The sequence below is a fragment of the Callionymus lyra genome, chromosome 3, assembly GCF_982586985.1.
Source record: "Callionymus lyra chromosome 3, fCalLyr1.hap1.1, whole genome shotgun sequence".
NCBI lineage: Eukaryota > Metazoa > Chordata > Actinopteri > Syngnathiformes > Callionymidae > Callionymus > Callionymus lyra.
Window position 1 is genome coordinate 37,703,093 of NC_141820.1, and position 25,001 is coordinate 37,728,093.

At 40.1% G+C, this 25,001-nt stretch overlaps 1 protein-coding gene across 3 annotated transcripts in view; it reads right to left on the bottom strand.

Annotated features, from left to right (window-relative positions):
• Positions 1-25,001, bottom strand: part of LOC148084695 (chemokine-like protein TAFA-5) — a 120,978-nt gene that overhangs the window by 12,865 nt on the left and 83,112 nt on the right. For all 3 annotated transcript variants that reach the window (XM_087787837.1, XM_087787838.1, XM_087787836.1), the window contains exon 3: positions 2,811-2,938. In XM_087787837.1, the coding sequence (XP_087643963.1) occupies positions 2,811-2,938 (128 nt within the window). The remainder of the gene's footprint in view (positions 1-2,810; positions 2,939-25,001) is intronic.

Below are 25,001 nucleotides of genomic sequence, written 5' to 3' on the forward strand. Positions count from 1 at the left end.
CCGCAACGCATCCTGAGAATTCCATTTTCACGAGGGTCGCCGACTGCTGATACCCTCATAAATTACAAGACATTGACAAGTGCACCTCTATTTGATATTTGTCCTTCACCTGCGTTTGAAAAGCTGCTTGAAACGTCGATAACAGAAATGTGGATATCAATCTTCATGTGTTTCTTCTGCAGCCAAAAAATCTATATTGCGTTTTTGTTATTGGCAGGAACAACATGTACCTTTCAAAAGCGGGTCAGACGAAGACAAATGTGTGGCAAGAGAGGAGTGAGGGTATGAATTTCACAGGAGAAGCCGTGTGATGGCGAAAAAAATAGGGATGAGGGAAAAGTATTTTTAAACTTAGGCATCTAAAATGATGGTTGCTGGGCAGGGTGCACGTTTGGAAGAAACTTTAAAAGGCTGTACTATAACTTCTGCAAGTACTACTTCCTGCCCAACCTAGCCTTGGCTCCTTTGAACTATAACTGGGAATTGTGATTCACAAGTGAGACAAGTAGCGGTCCTACACCTTCATCATATGGTTGTGTCTGACGAGGTCTCCCCTTGCTCATGCCCAGAATGTGGCAGGACAAGGTTTGGATCATCTCATTTCTACAAGGCTCCTGTGAACATTCTGAACAGTTTGAATTCAGCATGCATCATTCACTACGCCTGCACTCGCTTCCTCACCTGCCAACATGATCAGTTATTTATGTTGTGTAGAGCAAAAAGCAGATGTTCATTTATCTGTGATAACCAAACCCTATTGCGCCTCAAATGGCCTCATTTGGAATTGATTAAATCCCGAGGTATTAAATGCTGGTTGACAAGTTTTGTCAATTTGTTTTAGTAATTTCTTTCTCTTGAATCGATGCAAGTAAAAAAAATTGACATTTCTGAGCAGGGCATTGAAGTTGTATAAAAAGGGTATGTCAAATAAACAGCAAACATTGGTAATGGGTTGGTTGCCATGTCATCCAGAACAAACGCTCCACTAAGCAGGGAAAACATGGACTTAGAGACTTTTGACCTGAACACGCCAACCGCTCTCTGACATTTGTCCAAAATAGCTGTTTATCGGGCTGAGTCATTCTAGTTCGCTTCTTCGCCTGAGTCACATCTCTTGAGGGTGGTTGTCAGTTTGTCTGCTGGTACGTTTTCACACAAACACCTGACAGACATGATCGGTGGATGCGGAGTCTTTCAATATGTTGGTTGACCTTGGAAGGCCTTGGGGATTTCTAGAGGCTGAACCTTCATGGACTGTCTGATATAACGTATTATCCTTGCTTCCTTAACTCAAAAACATTCATTCAACAGTCATTTAAACTTCCAAATATTTACCTTGCAAGGATTTACAGTGTGGGCCGGGTTGAGTGTGATGTTGCTAGACATGGAACACCCAATTATCCCAGGATACAGTGAGAATTTAATACTAATGAAAGCACTTTTTTGTTTTCCATTAAAACAAACAGCCACTTGGTTAAAAAGGTCTACATCACACCCAAGGCAAACAAAGATTCCGTAACTAGCAATTTGATTTCCTTTTTTATCCCAAATAATGACTCGTCCAGCTTGTAAACAGTCATTAGAATCTTTGACACTTAAACTCACTCAAGTCGCGGGCATATGAGAGACTGTTGCTGTCCAGAGAGAATACCTATCATGTCTTTCTAAGCCCCCCAGAAAGCGTAGAGTGGCGTCGTAAGCCAGATACAACAACGTGACATTGACCTGGTTATGAAAACATAAAGTGTCTAAAGAGACACACACAAACGTCACTGAAACACATTTAAAAGTCAAATGCTCAATGACCGACACATTATGCATGTGCGGTCGCCTACACTGACACACGCAGTCACATTTAATCAACTTATTGCATGCTGTCTGTAATTATGTGTGTGTAGGTGTGCGTGTGTATGTGTGTGCATGAAATCTTGTGCTTGTTGTCTTCCAAATGACATTGATTTAATTAATTTACTAGAAGATCCCGATCAGATCAAAACTCCTTTCAGACACCTTGCTTTATTAATGACTTTGCTAATTTTTTATGTATTTATATAAATAAAAAAACACATAGAGAAATGTAGGTCAGATATACTTCTTGGTGTAACAACTGTTTATTCCCTCATGTTATTAAATACATCAGAATATTAAGTAATTTCAATTTAAAGATTACCAAAAAATGTGACCATCACATAAGTAGAAAATAAGAATATAATAAAAAATAAAAAACTCAAATAAAGGTTACCACCAGAGGGAAGTGACATAATGATGATGATAAGATGATGAGAATTCTTTAAAAACTACAAAACATGCTTCACTGTAGCGGGTCAGGATATGTTCAATCAATGATGCTTGGTGAAATCTGTTGTCCAAATGCGTTAACACTGCCTTGTTTTGCATGCACGGACGATGAGTTCATGTCTCGTACAAACGTGACTCAATGATAACAAACCACCTGAATTGGATCTTCTATATTTACGAGACAGGAAGACATGAACAAGTGAGTCAGCCTGTGACTTTGTGATGACGGATGAATTAATCTGTTCTAGCGGCCCTTACTCCGTGACCTTCACTGAGGAGAGTGTGGAGCATGTTTTTGCCCTCTTAAGTGTGGTCGGTGAAGACATAGATGGCTGGCATGCATGCTCAATATGTGGGTGACTCAATCGAAGCAGTAAAACTTTGACGAAACTGTAGCACGTCTGCGTTCATTTTTCTCTCATGGCAACGTACCAGCCACCTCAGTCCTGGTGAGACACTCCTCCTGCAGACACCTGCAGGCTCGAGTCACCTCAAACCCAAAACGGACTCACCGTGGTAGTCTTGACCCGGCCTCCGGGCTGCGTACAAGTCCAGCCAGATTTATTGACTAACAGGTTGCAGCCTTCGTCCTCCAAACACGGCACCATCTCGCACCACTGCTTTTTCCGAACGATCCCAGCTGTGGAGGAGAGAGTGTGGAAAAAAGGATTAGCCAGGTGGAAAAAAAAAGGAGTGGTAGGAGAACGCAGATGAAGAATAATGATGGAGAGGAGAAGATGTTGAGATTAAAATAGAGAAAGCGGGTGAAGGAATGACAGATGGAGTGAGACAGATATGGGCTGAAGTCTAACATGATGGAAGAACGACGGAAAGTGGGATATACGAGGCGAAGGGCGAGAGCTGGAATACATATAAATGGAGTGGAAAAGGAGGAGAGTTCCAGGCCAGGTGATTGGAAGAGAGATAAGATCTCCAGGCAGATGAAGAGCAATGAAGCACAGAGACAATTGAGAGATATGAACGTGCAAGGAGATGACAAACGGAGGTAAAGAAACGAGGGAGAAGCAAAGAATGCTCCACTCTTTTATATAGACAAAATAATGGAAGCCTATCCCGAACACACACGAAAGAAAGAAAGATTTTCAGTATTTGTACGAAAACATTTTGTTCAAACATTTCCTCATTATGTCCCTGACAATCATTTTCATTTTCTATTTTCTAGATGGCTTTTCATGACTATTTAAACTGATTTACTTCTTCTATTTTTCATTCACTTTTAATTCAGCTGTTGTACGATGGGCTGTTTTTCTTTCTTTTTACTTCATGAAAATGATTGTACTACTTAAACTTACATTTATTAGTTTGTCTATTTATAATTGTTCAGTGATTGTCTTCTATAATATACCTTTCTATCTCCAGTTTGTATTATATATTTCTACTTACTTAAATACATGTTTATCCCACACTTTTCTGCAATGGTATAGTTTTGCTTGGTCATTTCATCAATTATATTTTCTTGTTTAAATAATTAATTGAATCATGTATTATTATTATTATTGTTATATTTAGTTATATATTGTTCTTTGTCTCTCTTTATCTTATAGTTTTTTCTAAGGCATACACAACAGTGTGGGATTTTGTGATGCACATCAAATCAAACATACACACACATAACAATGATAGTGCTGTCTGCAGACATGGCGGTTTGATCAACAGTCTGAAATGAAGAAAAAGTTCTACCAGCATATCTGTGAAGGCAGGAAGCCCAGTATACACTTGTGACAACTATATGCTTCAAACCTTCTTATCTCCAAATGTATCCTAAGGCCACTCGCTGTAGCTGCAGTCATACATATCTCAGGCCAACGATGTAGCTAAAGTCGAGATCTGCTCTCCATAAACAAACCTCTGATTTACCGCTGATATAAACCTCACCGTGTTTCCTGACAGAATAAAAATAAAATAAAAGTGCTACTGACGTTCATATTCCGTGTTCGCTGATACAGTATGGCAGTTTAATTACTCGCCTCGGCTCTACCTCCAGGCAGGCAGCTTGCTAGCCAACAATCTAAACATGTGAGGCTTTAATATTTCACAGTGGTGTACGTAGGCATGTGCGGGCCAACGATGCATGTTTTAATAGGACAGACGACATCATAAACAACTACACTGAGCATGTGTGGGAGACCGTCGACAGTTTGACAACAGACACTCACTCAGTTAGGTTCACCCTGATTTGTAGATAAAAACAAATCTATTGTCAAATATGGGTCATACAAGGGTTCTTAAACTTGAGCCTTCCTAACGCACCGATCCTTAAGCTTCAATAATTGCTGTGACCACCGAAGTAAATATTCTTCATGTGACAGCTGAACATGAATCAATGTGAGTGGAGTTTGATTCTAAACAGGAAGACAGAGTGAGAGAAAATATTGTTACTGAATTAATCAATACACTAGCACAACTTACTTGAAGATAAAAACTAACACCTTTCCTTTCCTTTACCTCTCCAACTTCATAACGACAAACACTAGGTCCACAAAAAAGATCTAACATGTGAGTTCTTACGCATCTATCCTTACCCTAAAGAAATCAGAAATAATTCCTATATCAGTCCCGGAAGAGTACATTTCAAGACTAGATAGTTAAATGCCTTAACTTAATGCCGGGATCCTAACTTTATAACCCTGATCCTAACCTTAGAGCCCTGATCATGACTTTAACGCCCTGAGTCTAAACTTAACACCTGAAACCTTAATTTAAAACCCCGATCCTAACTTCAACGCCCTGATATTAATCTTAAAGACCGGAAACTAACTTAAACGCACTGATCCTAACTTTAACATCCTGATCCTAACCTAAACACCCTGATCCTAACCTTAACACCGTGATCCTTATTTAAAACCCTGATCCTAACCTTAACACCGTGATCCTTATTTAAAACCCTGATCCTAACCTTAACACCGTGATCCTTATTTAAAACCCTGATCCTAACCTTAACACCGTGATCCTTATTTAAAACCCTGATCCTAACCTAAACACCGTGATCCTTTTTTAAAACCCTGATCCTAACCTAAACACCGTGATCCTTATTTAAAACCCTGATCCTAACTTTAACACCGTGATCCTTATTTAAAACCCTGATCCTAACCTTAACACCGTGATCCTTATTTAAAACCCTGATCCTAACCTAAACACCGTGATCCTTATTTAAAACCCTGATCCTAACCTTAACACCGTGATCCTTATTTAAAACCCTGATCCTAACCTAAACACCGTGATCCTTATTTAAAACCCTGATCCTAACCTAAACACCGTGATCCTTATTTAAAACCCTGATCCTAACTTTAACACCGTGATCCTTATTTAAAACCCTGATCCTAACCTTAACACCCAAATCCTTATTTAAAACCCTGATCCTAACCTTAACACCGTGATCCTTATTTAAAACCCTGATCCTAACCTTAACACCGTGATCCTTATTTAAAACCCTGATCCTAACCTTAACACCGTGATCCTTATTTAAAACCCTGATCCTAACCTTAACACCGTGATCCTTATTTAAAACCCTGATCCTAACCTTAACACCGTGATCCTTATTTAAAACCCTGATCCTAACCTTAACACCGTGATCCTTATTTAAAACCCTGATCCTAACCTTAACACCGTGATCCTTATTTAAAACCCTGATCCTTACCTTAACACCTAAATCCTTATTTAAAACGTATTGCCCTGATCCTTTTCTTACCGTCTTGATCCTAACTTTAACACCCTGATCCTAATCTTAACGAGCTGAATCTGACCTTAATGCCATAATCCTAAGGTTAACGTCATTTCACTCTGTAATTAGTCTGGAAATAGAGAAGAGAAGAAGAAGAAGAAGATAATGGTGTCGGCGGCAGGAAGATTCAAATGCGCCATATCAACATGTGGTGTGTAGGTTGGATGGAGGCTGGAGACAGTTTTCATGCCAAGCAACCTACACACAATTTAATGCTGTTGAAATCAAGATTGATGATTAGACGCTCATATTTAAGAAGGTCGTAATATAATATGTGTGGGAGTCAAGGTCTTTGTGCGCAACACTGGAATGAAGCTACACCAGCATGGGTTACCTTATATCTTGTTACAGTGCAAACCAACATCAGTAACTATCTGGAAGTGATAAAACAGTGTGTCATGGACATTTGTCACATACTCGGGAAACAAGATAATGGCTCTTGTTTTGGTCAATTTTCTTTATTCTCTCAGTGCTTGATGTTAAAACACTGTCCCTACGCACTGCTGTAAAAAGAAAGAATGGCTTGTGGCCTAAGAAGTTGTAAGTTATATCCCAGATATGGGATGTTGTATCCCCAAGCAAGACATGAAACCATGATTTCACCAGAAGGTGGCCGGCGCTTCTACGTCATCATGTGATCGTCTGCACATCGGTGATTGGCTGAAAGATCAAGTCACTCGGTTCTCTTTTGGGATTGTCTGGTGGACCTGTTGTACTGACATTTTTACATTGACTTTAAAAGACTACAAATTAAAACATATTGTTTTTAGTTTTTATTTATTGTGGTTAGAATATTAAACTCAATTTGTAAAAAAAGTTGTTCATATAGTAAATTCTTAACATTAAATAATGATAACAACACTATCATTTTTATGTACTGATTATTGAATTCAGTTGTTCAATATACACAACTCTTATATTCAACTATCCAGTATTCTAATGACACTGATATACTTCTATAAGAAAAATACATATGAGTTATTGGTCCAAAAGTTCAGATAGAATTAGTAAAACAAATGTGAAATAACTGAGTAGAAAAGGTTGATTCAATTATAAGAATGTTTGAACTTGAATCATGAATATCACCGTTTACTTTTTAAATCTTTGAAATAAGATCACTTTGAAACTATAACAAAAAAAACTAATGAAGCACAAATGAGCCACAAAAGGCTCTCAAACCACTTCCTCAATTAAAAAAGATGTTTCAACCTGCTTTTCAAAAAAGAACAAGGTGAATAACATGAATGAGATTTTTTTCTAAAGCTCGAGTGATACATCCTATCATGCTGAGTGAAGGTCACAAATCAGATGAATGAGTTTTGTGAAGAACAAAAAAAGCAATTTTAAGTGCACAGAGAATCTCAACAGAGGAAGTGGAGAAGAAAAGAAAGGAATTTACGTGCATTTAGTGGATTTGTTTGAAACAACGAGGTCGACGTATCAATGTCACATTCTTGAACTATTAGGAACCAAAACTAATATTGCATTTCATATTCTTTATTTTGATTCTGTTAATATCACATTTATTATGTTGCAGAATTAACTTTATATCTACTCATCAGTTTAAATTGAGCCTTTGTGTCCTCAAAAATAACTGTTTATAAATAACGAACTTCAAATGTGTGATGTTCCTGCTTCAATATCCCAGGGCAGTGTTGCGTTCGACAATAATTCGGAATGTCAGCTGGAAATGTCAGAGGTTACAATTTCCCCATCTGAATTCTGGGATGGGACGTCATCAGAACTGAAGAAAACTTTAACTTAACTTGAACTTAACTTCAACTTGAATCTCACCTCAGATCACATGTTTAAAATACGTTAGATTTACGGAGATCAAGCTCGGTCAATCCATGTTCCTCTCACCTGTGATTTATGAGCTTTGACAAAAGTTTAAAATCGCAGATTCAGAAATAGCTTCGGAAGGTCAGGCATCTTGACTCAACCAGAGGACCCAATTGCAGTGGCCCAGGATCTCAGGGAAAAACTCAGAGGAGGCCCCAGGAAATGCTGAAGGGACGAGACTGGTAGTGTGACCTACAGAAGTTGTAAAGGTCAATATATAATGAAGCATGACCCAGCCAACATTGTTAACATCTAGACCTACTTCATAAGCTTAATATAGTGACACATTTTGGAGATCCTGTGTATCCTGGTGGATATTCACTTGTATTTTTGTTTTTGAATACAAGGTGTTTGTAGCAAGATATACATTTCTTATATTCCTCAGAGATCTCTTTAAACTTTAGCTGAACTGAGAGTCAAAAGACCTATTTTATGTCACCGACTCATCTCCTGATACTGATTTGTAGTGACATCACTAACGTGGCAAAGGTCGCTGAAACCTATAAGATGCTTTAAGTGATAGGAAATAAAATCTTCTCATGCCTCACCAGCAGGTACAGGTACGCATTTATATAAGTGAGATAAGAAGAGGACATTATTACACCCTCCGTGGGACACTTATCTGGCCCAGAAATGCTAGATAAGGCTCAACATCAGGCTTCTTGGCCTAATAAATTCTGTCCAATGCCAAGTGTAGAAAGATGGTAGGGTTTGAGCGCGAAGGAAGGATGAGTCAGTGACAGGTCAAGATATGCTTTATTAAACGTGTTGCCTTTGGCCGGGCAAGATGCTTCTCAGATAAGAAGATGTATGAAGATAATTATAAGCGGAGCACATCAGATAGGACCAGAGGAGGCAGCAGAATCGACCGTGGGTCAACGGTTCTGGAGTTTGCCATCTGATATGGCACTTTTAACGTGTTTCAAAGTTGTTGTGTCTAACTCACAAAGTTTGAGGACGTAAACTATAAAATGCATCTCTACATTTTCACTGTTCATTACTGGTGAATTACTAATATCATCTAGAATACATCTAGATGTGCACATTAAATATACTATTTTTACAGGACATAATTAATTATATGACGTATGATATGACATGATGACATGATCATAAGAGACTGAGACAGCATCATGAGACAGTATCATGTAACATTAGAAAGCAATAAAAATCGAAATAGAACATTTCAATTTGTTATTCTGTTTACTGTAATAGAAAAGTATGAATGATGGGAAGAAATATTGAGAAAGGTTCTTCTCTTTGCTGCTTTTCAACCTCAAAAACACTATTGTCTGATCGGAATAGAAGATTTAAGCAGCATTTAAAAAAAAATTACAGTGAAAATATTTTGACGGATAAAGCTCTAAGTACTCATCTTATGATTTCAAAAATGTTTGAACATTGTTAAAAACTATTTTAGGATTATGATATTTACAAAACAAAAATGCATTGTGTGAAGGGTATGATGGATTGATGTAGTTGAAAATGATATGATATGATTGTAAGTGTATGAAGTTTACTTAATACAAAAATTGTGTATGATTCGAAGTGACAGTTGGTATAGGATTAAAAAAATAACCCCAATTATAACGAAACTTATCTAAATATCTAAATTATAATACAGAATATTTATGTGCAAGCATGTTTAAGGGAAAATTAAATATTAAAAAATAAAACACATGACCTTTGCATTTTTTTTATTAAAAATATTTGTTGCTGTTTTGTGTCTTATTAACACCAAATACTTAAGCTAGTATATACGTATAGGTATATCATTTTTTTTGTGTTTCATTTGTATTTATTATGTTTTATATATTATTATTATCTATCATCTTAAGCATTAAATGCTAACTGTTTTATTTTGTTCTGAAAAAAACCCATTAAGTTGCATCTGTATAATTTCTTGTCTTAACCACAGATGTAAATGTTACTCGAAATGAATCACGCTGAGGAGTGCTTGTCTTTTTTCCTGCCTCTTCTTCCTCCCACCTTCTCCCCTCGAACGCATCACCAAGCCGCTCAGGCAATCCAGGAGCAGTAATGGCAACTCAAAATAGCCTTTTAAGCAAATTCACACTGTCTTCATTTCACAAAGCAGTGCTCTCAGTGCATCTCATCTTCTCTGCCCGCGGATGTCTTCCGTGTGCCTGTGCACAAAACTGTTTTTAAAATAAGGGAAATATAGGTGTAAAATTGTGAAAGCGTGAATGAGCTTGTGTTACTCTAAAGTTGCTGCCAATGGTTTGCCAAGAAAGCCGGGTTCTTTAAGGATATCAAACATATACATTATTTATTTCGTTTATGTTTTACACCTTGTTTCTTTGCCTAAGTACAACATCATGAAGTGGTTTACAGGTATAAACATTATCCTGACTTTCATTTCTAGATTTGGACTATTAAGATAGATCATCATGATAATAAAAGCAACACAGTTGTTGAAGAGACACATGGTATGCATGGTCACATGTCTCATATATAGACTATAGTACTTTATGGATTCCATAATACCTAAAGGTATCAGAAACGTTATTTGATTTGTATTGTACGGCTACAACGATGATGCTTGATGTTCCTAGAGTGACAATGGCTTAAATGATGTCTTATAACAGCTGAAACAAAGCCACCATGAATTAATTAGGGTCTTTTTGTAAAACACATGTAACAAGGTTTATCACATGTGAAATGCATCATATCATAAGACTACATTGTAGCCCCTGAAACATAGTCAAGAACAATATGAACACTCTGCAGGGACAATCACCTCCTGACATGATGTGGAACAAAGTCAAACTAAAGACATCTTGAGGGAGCTGGTCAAGCTCGTACAGACTCTCAGATTTGCTTTCATCACCAAAAATCCCGTCCCTTGACTACAGTGAATCCAATACGGGGATAATTAGTGGACTTTTCTGACCTTTCAAGGAAGAAAGGCTTCCTAAATGTAAGTGTAAGATTTGCAGGCATTAGAAAGAAAAACAAAAAGAAATAAACTTGCCTGCCACAAGCCTTACACCTATCCCTCTTTGACACTCAGTTTTTTTTTCAGTGGCCCTGAAAAGAATATGTCCTCCAAAAATGTGAAGTGCTTTTTTTTAAGGTATGAGTAAGAGAAAACAGAAGGAATTTTGTGCCATGAGTTCTTTGAGGAGATACGTGACGGATGAGAAGAAATAACTGAGCTGAAGACCATATGTATGAACTCAAAATATGACATTTATACAACATTTATTAAACAAATATATTTTTTATAGTGTCAGTACTAAAATATTTAAATCAGATAACACACAAAATAAGCAACAGAAAAACAGAACCAAGCACCAAGGGAGCCATTCTGCAGCATTGAAGAGTCATTATATTATCTAATAAATTAGCTTTAATTCATTGAATATATGATTAAAATAAAGATAAATAAGAATAATAATCATAAGCTTTGTATTTATATTTTTTTCCAACACATTTGGAAATTAAACTATTCGATAATTTAACACAATTAAATATTGACAAATAAGATATGAATACAATTTCACTTAATTTAGTAAAAGTTCAAAATAAAAAATATGTGGAAAAAAAGTTTTGCTTATCAAAGTTTACCATTGTATGTATATATCGAAAATTGGATCATATTCATGAAAAAATATATGAATATTGAAAAACAAAAAATTGAATTTTTAGAAATAAGAAATATTTAAAATTGTTTTCATATAGAAAAATATAACAATATATGTGTGTGTTGTTTGTGTGTGTGTTGGCAAAGATCTGCTGCTGCTATCATTCATTCACAGGTGTGTTCTGACATTTCCTCGCAGCTCAACAACAGCGACCTCTGATTTGCGTGCACACATGCGTGCACGTTGCCCAAAGGCTTGTGCGGTGCCCGAGGAGGAAATGTCAGTGCGAGTGGGAGTTTGAGAACGGGATATCATTTACCACCAGTGTCTAGAGACACCAGGAACATCAGTGCTAACGGTTAAACCCTCTGACACGCACACCTGAAAGCCACACAGTGCCGCCGACCCGGGCCGCCCGGCGGGTGATATTTAGATTAGTTTTGGTATTAAAGCTGTTAACTGCATATCCAGAGATTGATGTGACTCCAGTAGAGAGAAATATCACCTAGGAATGTTGCTTGAAACTGACTGAATAAAAATTAACATAAAATAAAATCCTTTTAGTATAACAATTGTTGGCTATTACTCATATAATTATTTTCAATACCATTGCATTCCTTATTACCTTTAGATAGGTAGATACTTTATTGATCCCCGGAGGAGAAAGTTTTGAAATACTTTACCAAAGCCTCTGGCTCCTCCTAAAGGTACTTAGTTGCCTATAGCTCAGCCTTTAGCTTAGCTGATATCCTCTAAAGAGCGTTTTGATCTCCAGAGGGATCAGGTGTATAACGCTATAAAAGTAGCCAGTTTTAGTTACACATTTTTATTTGAGCCCTGAATTTTCCATTAGTTAATATTTAGAGGATTTAACCAGTTCCGAACCAGTACAAATCCCAGTTTCTTGTTAGCGAAACAAACTTCATCGAGATCTTTCTTCTGATTGGTTGAAAAGTCTTTGGATATGGTAGCTAATTAAGTATTTTTCATAAACCTTTTGCAACCAGATTTTCACAGAAATGCCTTTTTTATTATAAAAACACCAAAATCCACTTCGTCTGAGACAAATGTATGTTACGTTTACTCTGTCTTTGGGAAGATGTATCTTAACTACTTAAATAATCACCTTTTCACCTGTGCTTCTCCAGTGCTAACTAATCCGCTGCTGGAAGAGAGAAGCATTAAGGTGGCAGTGCTGAAATGCAATGTAAATTCATCAATGAACTCAAGAAAAACATTAAAGTGTTTGCACGAAGACTGAAGCTTTTGATAACGCTTTCTGAGAACTGTAGATGTGACCTGACAATGACCTGTTTTCACTTTAAAAAACAAAAAATAAACAAAGAAGTTAGAGATCAATAGCAAAAAGAAGCCTCTGTAGACTTATACAACTGAACACACACTTAAATTTAAGTGCAAATACACGTGCAAGTAAACAACATATTGTACCAAATCTCCTGACAAATCCATGTAGAACTCATGCTCAGCCTGTAGGTTGCATTACGAAAGTCTTATGTTGCCCTTTTCTGATAATAAAGGAGGAAATTAAAAGATAGCATAAGCATTGTCGCAATTACCAATATCAGCAGAAGATTGACAATTGTTCCGGTTTGTGCTCCTTCATCAAACACTCCAATCAAATTCCTCCAACATCAGTTTCACTCTCATTGGAAGCCTCTGCATACTTGTTGACATCTGAAGCACGGGCATCTTTACAGGTCATCAACATTAACACTAATCTACTTGGATTTTGAGCCAACTAACTGGTGGTTCACATGCAATTTATTGAGCGGTTGGCAGGAGATGAAGTCAAGGAGAATTTATTGGATGTTTGGTAAACCATCAATCATCGTTGCTAATGTCACCCTGATTTATTGATCAGCATTTTTTTCCCACCATTATTATTTACTGTTGTGCTATTGTATCTAATAATGAAGATTATAATATATCACTTTGACAAATTCATGTTTACATTTGTATATAATATTAACCTAATTAATTATTTGTACTAATTTAGTGATATATGTAGCACTAGATTATTTTTATATATAGAGTACACGTTTAAATTATTTATGTCCACTTCCAGAAACTCTATTCACTGTAATATGCAGGGTATTACAACGGAAAGTACATTTACACATATATTCAGCTAGAATAATTCAAAGTTATGAGGTTTCTTATGTAATTTCTTCAAAGCTGTTTGTTACTACTTGTACATCAAAAGCTAATTCTGCTTATTAGCCTAATAGCAGTGTCTTTCCAAAAAGAACACAGCTGTACCAGTGTAGTACACAAGTAATGCATTCCTATCACATAACCAACTCATTTTACTGACTAAGCCATGTTGTACAATTACCTTGTTGGGTTACCTGATGGAATAACGATCACAAAAGTACTTACAGTTTTTTTCAGTCGCTAATAAGCGTTTGTCCAACCAGTTGTCACATTTTCAAAACTCTCAACACAATTATTTTCATGTTGTTTTCACACAATATGCAGTCAGTGAACATATTTCCACAATGCTTACAATTTCTTAACAGACAAGCTAAACCTCCCAAAAAAAAATTATGTATTGTTTTTTCATTATTTACAAATGTTAACAAACAACATCCCACAGTAGCAAAAACAATATTCCAAACTTTACACTCAGTATAACAACCTCTGTTTCTGCAATTATATCAGTTCAAAAACGATATATCTCAGCTGATAGTAAGCAAACGATTGAATCGTTGACACACGGATGATTTATGTTGGTACATTGGGCCAACAACAGCTGATTCCAGCCTGGCTTAGAGTCAGTGGCAGGAGTTAAAAGGAGGAACTGAGGAGGCTGTTTGAAAACAGAAAAAGACAAACACTGTAATGTCTGGACGAGGAAGAGTAAGAGCAAGGGGCCCAGGGAGAGGAGCAGGAGCAGTGAGAGATGCAGGGAGAGGAGCAGGAGCAGTGAGAGATGCAGAGAGAGGAGCAGGAGCAGTGAGAGATGCAGGGAGAGGAGCAGGAGCAGTGAGAGATGCAGGGAGAGGAGCAAGAGCAGTGAGAGGAGCAGGAGCAGTGAGAGGAACAGTGAGAGGAGCAGAAGCAGTGACAGGAGCAGTGAGAGGAGCAGGAGCAGTGAGAGGAGCAGTAACAGTGAGAGGAGCAGTGAGAGGAGCAGGAACAGTGAGAGGAGCAGGGAGAAGAGCAGGAGCAGTTAGAGGAACAGTGAGAGGAGCAGAAGCAGTGAGAGGATCAGGAACAGTGAAAGGAGCAGGAACAGTGAGAGGAGCAGGAGCAGTGAGAGGAGCAGGAACAGTGAGAGTAGCAGGAGCATTGAGGGGAGCAGGAGCAGTGAGAGGAACAAAAGCAGTGAGAGGAGCAAGAACAGTGAAAGGAGCAGGAACAGTGAGAGGAGCAGGAACAGTGAGAGGAGCAGGAGCAGTGAGAGGAACAGTGAGAGGAGCAGTGCCAGTGAGAGGAGCAGGAGCAGTGAGAGGAGCAGGAGCAGTGAGAGGAGCAGGAACAGTGAGAGGAGCAGAAGCAGTGAGAGGAGCAGGAACAGTGAGAGGAGCAGAAGAAGTGAGAGGAGCAGGAGCAGTGAGAGGAGCAGAAGCAGTGAGAGGAGCAGGAACAGTGAGAGGAGCAGAAGCAGTGAGAGGAGCAGGAGCAGTGAGAGGAGCAGAAGAAGTGAGTTGAGCAGTAACCGTGAGAGGAGCAGGAACAGTGAGAGGAGCAGGAACAGTGAAAGGAGCAGGAGCAGTGAGAGGAACAGTGAGAGGAGCAGGAGCAGTGAGAGGAACAGTGAGAGGAGCAGTGCCAGTGAGAGGAGCAGGAACAGTGAGAGGAGCAGGAACAGTGAGAGGAGCAGAAGCAGTGAGAGGAGCAGGAACAGTGAGAGGAGCAGGAACAGTGAGAGGAGCAGAAGCAGTGAGAAGAGCAGGAATAGTGAGAGGAGCAGGAACAGTGAGAGGAGCAGGAACAGTGAGAGGAGCAGGAGCAGTGAAAGGAGCAGGAACAGTGAGAGGAGCAGGAACAGTAAGATGAGCAGGAACAGTGAGAGGAGCAGGAACAGTGAGAGGAGCAGGAACAGTGAGAGGAGCAGAAGCAGTGACAGGAGCAGTGAGAGGAGCAGGAGCAGTGAGAGGAGCAGTAACAGTGAGAGGAGCAGTGAGAGGAGCAGGAACAGTGAGAGGAGCAGGGAGAAGAGCAGGAGCAGTTAGAGGAACAGTGAGAGGAGCAGAAGCAGTGAGAGGATCAGGAACAGTGAGAGGAGCAGGAACAGTGAGAGGAGCAGGAGCAGTGAGAGGAGCAGGAACAGTGAGAGGAGCAGGAGCATTGAGGGGAGCAGGAGCAGTGAGAGGAACAGAAGCAGTGAGAGGAGCAAGAACAGTGAGAGGAGCAGGAACAGTGAGAGGAGCAGGAACAGTGAGAGGAGCAGGAGCAGTGAGAGGAACAGTGAGAGGAGCAGTGCCAGTGAGAGGAGCAGGAGCAGTGAGAGGAGCAGGAGCAGTGAGAGGAGCAGGAGCAGTGAGAGGAACAGTGAGAGGAGCAGTGCCAGTGAGAGGAGCAGGAGCAGTGAGAGGAGCAGGAGCAGTGAGAGGAGCAGGAACAGTGAGAGGAGCAGAAGCAGTGAGAGGAGCAGGAGCAGTGAGAGGAGCAGAAGCAGTGAGAGGAGCAGAAGCAGTGAGAGGAGCAGGAGCAGTGAGAGGAGCAGAAGAAGTGAGTGGAGCAGTAACCGTGAGAGGAGCAGGAACAGTGAGAGGAGCAGGAACAGTGAAAGGAGCAGGAGCAGTGAGAGGAACAGTGAGAGGAGCAGGAGCAGTGAGAGGAACAGTGAGAGGAGCAGTGCCAGTGAGAGGAGCAGGAACAGTGAGAGGAGCAGGAACAGTGAGAGGAGCAGAAGCAGTGAGAGGAGCAGGAACAGTGAGAGGAGCAGGAACAGTGAGAGGAGCAGAAGCAGTGAGAGGAGCAGGAATAGTGAGAGGAGCAGGAACAGTGAGAGGAGCAGGAACGGTGAGAGGAGCAGGAGCAGTGAAAGGAGCAGGAACAGTGAGAGGAGCAGGAACAGTAAGATGAGCAGGAAGAGTGAGAGGAGCAGGAACAGTGAGAGGAGCAGGAACAGTGAGAGGAGCAGGAGCAGTGAGAGGGGCAGGAGCAGTGAGAGGAGCAGGAGCAGTGAGAGGAGCAGGAGCAGTGAGAGGGGCAGGAACAGTGAGAGGAGCAGGAGCAGTGAGAGGAGCAGGAGCAGTGAGAGGAGCAGGAGCAGTGAGAGGAGCAGGAGCAGTGAGAGGATCAGGAGCAGTGAGAGGGGCAGGAACAGTGAGAGGAGCAGGAGCAGTGAGAGGAGCAGGAGCAGTGAGAGGAGCAGGAGCAGTGAGAGGATCAGGAACAGTGAGAGGAGCAGGAACAGTGAGAGGAGCAGGAGCAGTGAAAGGGGCAGGAACAGTGAGAGGAGCAGGAACAGTGAGAGGAGCAGGAGCAGTGAGAGGGGCAGGAACAGTGAGAGGAGCAGGAACAGTGAGAGGAGCAGGAACAGTGAGAGGAGCAGGAGCAGTGAAAGGGGCAGGAACAGTGAGAGGAGCAGGAGCAGTGAGAGGAGCAGGAGCAGTGAGAGGAGCAGGAGCAGTGAGAGGAGCAGGAGCAGTGAGAGGAGCAGGAGCAGTGAGAAGAGCAGGAACAGTGAGAGGGGCAGGAACAGTGACAGGAGCAGGAGCAGTGAGAGGAGCAGGAGCAGTGAGAGGAGCAGGAGCAGTGAGAGGAGCAGAGTGTAAGAATACATTGTAACATTCCAAGGGCTGCAAGAACAGTAGTCAGTGATAAAATTCGTGCCACTATCATTGACCACGTAATCAAGCATGTCTTTCACTAAGAGAGGCTGGTAAAGAGTGCAGCCCAATTTGAGAGTGCCTGAAAGTAGAACTATAATTGTGGAGGACCATGAAAATATCAATAGCATTGATGACATTGACATTGTCCAAACACAGAGTGCGGATGAAGCATCTCTACACTGTCCTTTGAGAGGAACAGTGTGAGTCAAGAGCTACGACAACAATATATCCAGGTATGGTACTGTATATTAAATTCAATGTCCAGTTCTATGAGCTTTGTTCTATGAGATTGACAGAAACTTTGTTTCAGAAAGTTATGGAATTGAAGGCCAACCAGGCCCCTCATGAATTCATATATAAAGATGAGGCAGGATTCAATCCGGCCAAAGGCGTCGATGTGGACGAAATGTAATAGGAAAGGGCCACAGTTGATGTGCCGGGACAGAGAGGGGCCAACATTACCATGTGTCCAGCAATTGCAAATGCAGGATTACTCCTTCACAGGTGTCAGCTTGGAACCTACATCTACAGGATGGGTATCTATTTAGCAACTTGTGTTTTGTAGGTGTGAGTCTGTGCCAAGAGTTTATAAAAAGTATCGGAAGTATGGGTAAGCGCTTGTTAACGATTGAAACAAACGCTAACCTTGTCAGACTAGCCTTGCTTTGAAAAGCAAAAACTGATGTGACAACTAATGTATGTTTAATTGCTTTGGCACTTCTATAACTTTCCCGGCGTCATCCTTGGCATGTCTTAGCCTTAACTTTTACAAACCGGATAACTAACCGTGCGCCTGCATTTGCTTGATAAGCCGCCAAGTGAACAAGAAGCAAAGGACGTAAACAGCAGGGGAAAGCGACAGTCAGTGGAGCGCGCCGGAGTGACAACGCTGCCTTAATGACAGCTTACGATGACAGCAGCGATGAAGGTGACCAAGTTGATGACGGGACCCGGTGACACACTGGCAGAGTTAAGTCGAGCGCTGCCTGCAGGCTGTGGACGGAAATAAATGCAGATATAATTAATCCCTCACCGTCTGTTAGCTGCTAATCTATAAACGCATATAGGTGTTGTCGCTGCTTAGGAAATAGCAGCACAGTTGGCGCAACCCAAACCCTCAAGATGACAAGACTCTCCCACCTCCTCCGTCTGCCCCGATGTTGATGATTCTTGTCTATTTAGCCTTGCTGACCTCTACATCCCAACTAATCCGCCTTAAATTATGCATAACGTTTTACTTGGCACAGCTCCCCATAAATCTGTTTATTCCCTCGTTTGCTTCTGCACAAAGCTCACTAAACAAATTCCAATTAAGCACAACAGCAATACAGCACACATTAGAATTCAACTGAGAAGATAAGAGCGCAATCATTTTTAGCTCACTTTTGAACTTCTGCGTTGATATATGGCAGCAGATACAGCCAACGGTGTATTCGATCTCCTGCCTTTTTTTAATTTAAAGCAGTTCTGGGTAGGTTGGTACCTATCATTATCTCCTAATATTTTTGTACTAAAATATTTTCATAAAACTTGTGATGAACATCAACTTAAAACTAGTTGAATGACTATATACCGTGACTTGAGGTGTTTTGTGTAATTTTTAGTTTCAATATAAAAGTTCTTGGGGCTGTGAAAATGCTACATATTGCGCTAAAGTTATGTTATTTACAAAGCCTTCATATTGAATATCTTATTTCATTATCCACAATCTGATTCATTACCTCATCGATATCATCCTTCATTCAGCCAATGGAAGTCTGGGAACAGAAAACTGCTGGATCATGGCAACTTTTGCGAGGTTTAACGAGTGCTCATGGGAAATGTGTTCTCCCGTTGGGCTCAACACTACCACTGTAGTCCACTGGCGTCGCTCGACTTCAAATTGCATAGAGCTGCTTTAACAGGCTTTAATTAGATGGTTTTAAGGTGAAAAAAACAAACAACCACAATAACTGTAGTTTGTAAAGTGACAGCTTGAAACCTTTCTTATTTTGGTTGGGTAGCCCCGAACAACATCCAGTTTACTGTATATGATGTAGCCCATAAGGAAATGTAATTGCTCAACCCTCAACTACATCAAGCACTCTGACAATAGTACTTTCACCACAGTTACCATTCCCACTACTTCTACTACTGCTACTGCTGCTTCTACCGTTGCTGACACCATGACTGCCCGAGTTCTAGCCCTGAATGCCATGATTTAGTCGATGTTCTGGACCCAGTAAGCAGCAGGTGTACGTTACCTGGCCGCAGGTGAGCACTTGAAACATAAATGCTCCAAATATTTCCGCTCCACAACGTCTCTCCATTAAGTGTGAGCGATAACGGAGGCGCAGCTGCACTCTTGGCCGCCACCAGCGCTCCGGAGAGGGACCCACAACACCACCACAAACCTCAACCCACCCCACACCCCAACGGTCCTGACCCAGTTAGGACGGTTCTGTGAGTGATGACCGCTGCTGAGTCCGTCAGGCGAGCTTCACTGAGACGATAAACGAGTTGCGAGTGCGACATCAGTTGAGTTTCCTGTGTTCTCTTCATCTGACCTTTGGTTCACCTTATCCATCTTCGATCCTTTTCTCAGATCTTCAGACACCCAAGACGCTCATAGTTCAGCCAGATCCTCCAACTCCAGTTACATCTTCTTCTTTCGGACATTCAAAGTGTAACCCTGGAGATATGACGTCTTTCAACTGAACACCTTCCCAGGAAGAGCTGGAGGAGGTTTCTGGAGTAAAGGATGTAAAATGAAGTAACACAGGACACGGGGCTCAATGTCTAGAAGCTTTTAAAGGTGCGCTTGCCAGTCGACATGGTGGGAAATTTATCTCACAATCACGAGCGAGAGAGCAAAGCATCTTGGGAGCCTTAACGGCTAATAAACTTGCTCTGCGAGACGCGAGCGGATTCTGATGAGGAGGACGAGGGGAAGAATGGAATGGTGATTACGGAGTCCCTTTATGCCAGGAGTCCCACAATAAGCAACACCATTAAACACTCGTGGCTCAGAATAATGTGGCTGTAATTACATTTTCACGACCAGAGCTGCTCTTGTTCACTTCAGTTGTTGGTGTTTACCAGGTTGCTGTGGATCGAGATGGTTGACATTTCCGAGGATCAGCAAGGATCGATAGCAAAGGTCAGAGAGACAATAACCTTCAGGTCGCAGCGATGGTCGGCACAGCATCTGCTCTGTTGATGTACAGACACCTTTGTCTGCACCTTTCACCCAACGACACGTGACACAGCAGACACATTTCCACTGCTATTATTCCTCGCTCTCGTTCCTTTCATGCTGGTCATCTTGCCCGTCTTCAGTTTCTCATTGTAGTTCCAACATTTTTCCATGTTTTTAAATATTTGAATGAATAAAAAAATATATTTAGTTCATTGATGTTCAATTAATTGTCATCTTTAAACATATTCTCTTATATCACCAACTCCCAGAAATCCCCTCCTGTCAGTCTGTTGAAAGGCTGCTATATTAATTTAAGGTATTCATTTTTGACATTTCGTTTTTTTTTCTTTAAAATATTTTTTTAACAATTGATTTTCCTTGTAATTTGTTTAATGTTTTATTTTATTGATCTATTTGTATCTGTTTTATCGTATTATTATTATTGTTGTAGTTTTATTTGTATTACTATTATCATGTATGTTGAATTATATTTATTATGTATTTGAATACACAATGTATTTAGTCTGACCAAATGCTAATTTGCTTTGGATGGAGGGAGGGATCTTGTTTGAATACATATAATTTCTTAAAAGATAAGTCAACCTAATTTTAATTTTAACATGGCTTTCAGTTAATTTATTTCAGGTACAAATGTTTAATAGATAGGTAGTATTTTTTATAATAATAATAATTACATTGAAGGATGAAATTCTTATTTTATCTGTATTTTATTACAGTTTAAATATAAAACAAATAACTTGTAGCAGAGAATTGGGGCTGATCTTGTGAAATAAGGGGTATAAGATTCTTCTGTCCTCACTGATGACCAGGAAATGTTTTGTTGAAAGTACGATGCACCTGCCGGAGCGCTGCTAGACCCGAACACAACTGGCAAGTGGATTTGACCTGCGGAAGCTTTGTCCCTGTACTAATTTTAAAATGACCCAACAAACAGCCGCCCCGGGAGGAATTCACTCTGCCCTTCTGAGACCTTCATGCCCCAAACCCCAGGTTCTTCTTCTCTGTCTGACAGATTCACAAACACGATGCAGGGACCTGTCGACTGGTTCAAGTTGAGTAAAACGCACACACAACCAGTTGGGTAATTGATGAAACGTAATTGCTCACTGCTGAATGTACCTCATCCTTGTTCCTTGTTCTGAGCTATAAACACAAGAAAGACATAGATATTTCCAGATGTTGACCTTTAGCAACAATTGAACGTCTTCAGGTATTCAAATTCAAAGAGGAAAACAACAAGGTGTTTCATCTCCCTGTGCTTCTTGTGTCTCGTTCCTGCTACACATCCATCACTTCCCGCCATGCTCACACACCTACAGTAGCACAATGACATAATGGTATCTTTCCAAAAAGTCCATTCCCAGCGGGCAGCAGAAGGTTCTGCTTCAAATGTTTGATTAAATACACGACAAGTGGATCCCGTAGAAGAATTCATCACAGTGGCGCCGCGTGTTCCTGCAGCTGCGAGTGACGATGTGCGGTAAACACTTTCTCCTGTATGTTCACTTTTGTCCTTGCTTCTTCCCAACACACATTCACATGCACACACACACTCCCTTATCTCTGACACTCCATCTTTCTAAGCGGGCCTCTGGTGGCCTGCCCCCCTGGGCGGCGTCTAACTCTCCATATTGACTTTGTCCTGTCTCAAGAGAAGATCCGCGTCCCTCAGGGATCCCTCGCTCTCAAGCACATTCAGGAACAAACACCCAAAGGAGAAATATTCAACAGATCTTGTGTTGGCCAATCAGAAATGACCATCCTGACCGTTACTAAAATTCATATTATTTATTATTTAATATAATTTAATTGTATGTATTCCTCCCGTAGAAATCATTTTTGGTTTCTTTTCTGTTGAACTAGCTGCCTGAAAGAGTCGCTGATTGAAAAGCTCCGGTTCAAGAGACTTCTTGGTCCTGTTCCCTGCAATTTCAACCAGTGACTCTGTGGACTTTTTCATATCAGCAGATTGAATACAGTGAAGAGACAAATGTTCTCCGAAAACTTGGAAAAAGAATGTAGAAGTTCAGGTAGAGCTTGGAGATTGTACAAGTTGATAATTTTTGACTAGAAAAGTATTTTCATTCATTAAATAAAGTAAGTATTTGTTTTTATTATCAAGATAATTATTGGACTATTTGTTTTAGAACTCTCCTTATTCACAGACATTAGATTTAAATTGAAAACATAATAGCTCTTTAGATTTTAGCTTGATTATAATGGTTGTTGACTACAAATCAATTAAGGCACATAACATTTTCCATTTTTTATTCTAATATATTCATTTGACTATTGGACACTGTCCTTCTTTTCTGGTACTTAAACCGTAAAAATAAAAAATATATATTATATAAACCTTTTAAAAGTCTTATAAATGTAAGAAACATCTGCGCTCTATGGTTATGGGCTAGCTGAGATATTCCTCAGACAGTATTTCAAAGAAAAATCAGAAATTGTTCTAGATTAAAAATCATTAAATTAATAATTTCAGGTGTCACATGAAACTCATGTGAAACTCCAACTCTTCTGACTAACTCACATGTTTAAATGTTAAAGTCTTCCTTTCCAAGATACAGTAAGTGCCTCATCATCATGATATTTTGAACTTATTACTAAAGAAAGCTCTCCTTGTCTGAAATAGCAGCAAACAAGAACAAAGCTCATTGGTACGTCATAATGAGTCTGTTAGGGATGGAGAATTATGGGATTAAGGACACGTGGTGACAAACCTCAAAGCTTGACCAATCACAGCAGAGTGGACATGGTTATGGTAAAAGAGATTTAATCTCCAAAAAAGCAAAGTGTTTTCAGTTGGCGGGACTTAAGATCATTTTCTAAAACATTTCAACAAAAAGAGAGTTGTGTACAAACAGACACATACCGATGAGTACAATAGAGTCCAATATCTATTTAAGAAACAATAATTAATTGACCTTTAAGTCCATTGAATCAAGATGCAGTTTATATTTCCTGTAGATGAGAAGAACTAGCTAGCTTTGTTTGTGCAGAGAAATACATTTCTTCATTAGCGGCTCAATTTTTGTGCCAGCAGGTGGCGCTACTTTCAATCCCGACTACTTGGGACAGGAGGCGAAGGACACACTGGACAGGTTACCAGTCCAACAGGACACACGGACCAACATACTTGTTTTCACCATCTCGGATCAAATATAATCCCCTTGTTTTCTTGTGAAACCAAAACACACACTGCAATAACACACTCTCAGAGCAACTTGGCCGCAGACGTCCTGACACCTACACAGAGTAAAGAGCTCAGCCTCCCCTCTCCTCCCCCGCCCTCACCTCTCTCGGCGGATTATTAATACAGAAGGACACTTTGCGACTAACTTAATCAAAGCGAGTGAAAGGCACTGGAGAGAGAACGCGTGTGACAAAAAGCGGCAGGGGGAGTGAGCGACACCCTCCCACTTCTATATCGGTGCACATATGATTTATTCCCCCCGTTAGGTGAAGGAGACCCCATTTGTATTCATTTTTACTCGCAGATTCATCTTGACTTCACTTGTCAGCGGCGTGCTGATATTATTTTAGTCATGTGACTCATGGGGGAGACTGATGCTGCTTGATTTCACCCTTTTGTTGTGTTTTTACAAGGCGATTAAAAACCCAGGAGGTGGTACATAATGCTAGTATAGAGGAGTGTTTACACCCTCTCATAAACACACATTTTTATGTGGCTAAAGCAGACGGTTGTATTTTATTTTCATGTTGTACAGTAAAGCCACGCACTAGTCAAGGTCAGAGAAGAAAAAGAATGCTTGACATGGCAAAACGACATTTTTGTTACACATTCATACTTTTAAATTGAGCATGGCCAATGAGAAATCACAAACCACAAAATGAATGAAAGCATTGCAATAGTTTTATGCAGTTTTGTTTGGTCTTTTGTCTAGTTATGTATTAGGTTTTTAATTGAAAAATGTACTTTTGTGTGAATTTCATTGGAAGATGTTGTCACCAGATGTGATTCTTACTTCGTACAGTGGTCAACTTTGCCAACATAGTTGGATTGTTAAGGGAGATCTTGCTTCAATTGTTGAATTCAGTAGTGAAAGTGTTCTCTACAAAGAAATGTATGAAAGGTACCATTTTCATTTTCAACTCGATACTCTTGATAGAAAAGCTCAAAGATCACCAACATCTTTATTAGGTGGTTATAATATAATGATGATAACTGTAGGACTACAATTCCTTCTACAATTAGGAGAATGTTGAGGGAAGCAGTTGGTCAGTTGGTCATTGTCCATCATTTTTAGTGTATGTTAAGGTCAGTGCCTGAACAACATGTATACCAATTGCCATTGTGGAACTAGAATCTTTAAATTCTTGCGAGGCTTAATCTATCTTTATTATCTGTATTTGTTATCCTCCATCAAGCACTACCATTACATTTCTTTGACAAAAGGAAAAAGTTAGTCTTTTAAAAAAAAAATGTCTGTAAAGGTGTTCTTTGGTCCTTTTATTATCTTAAACACTGACATCCT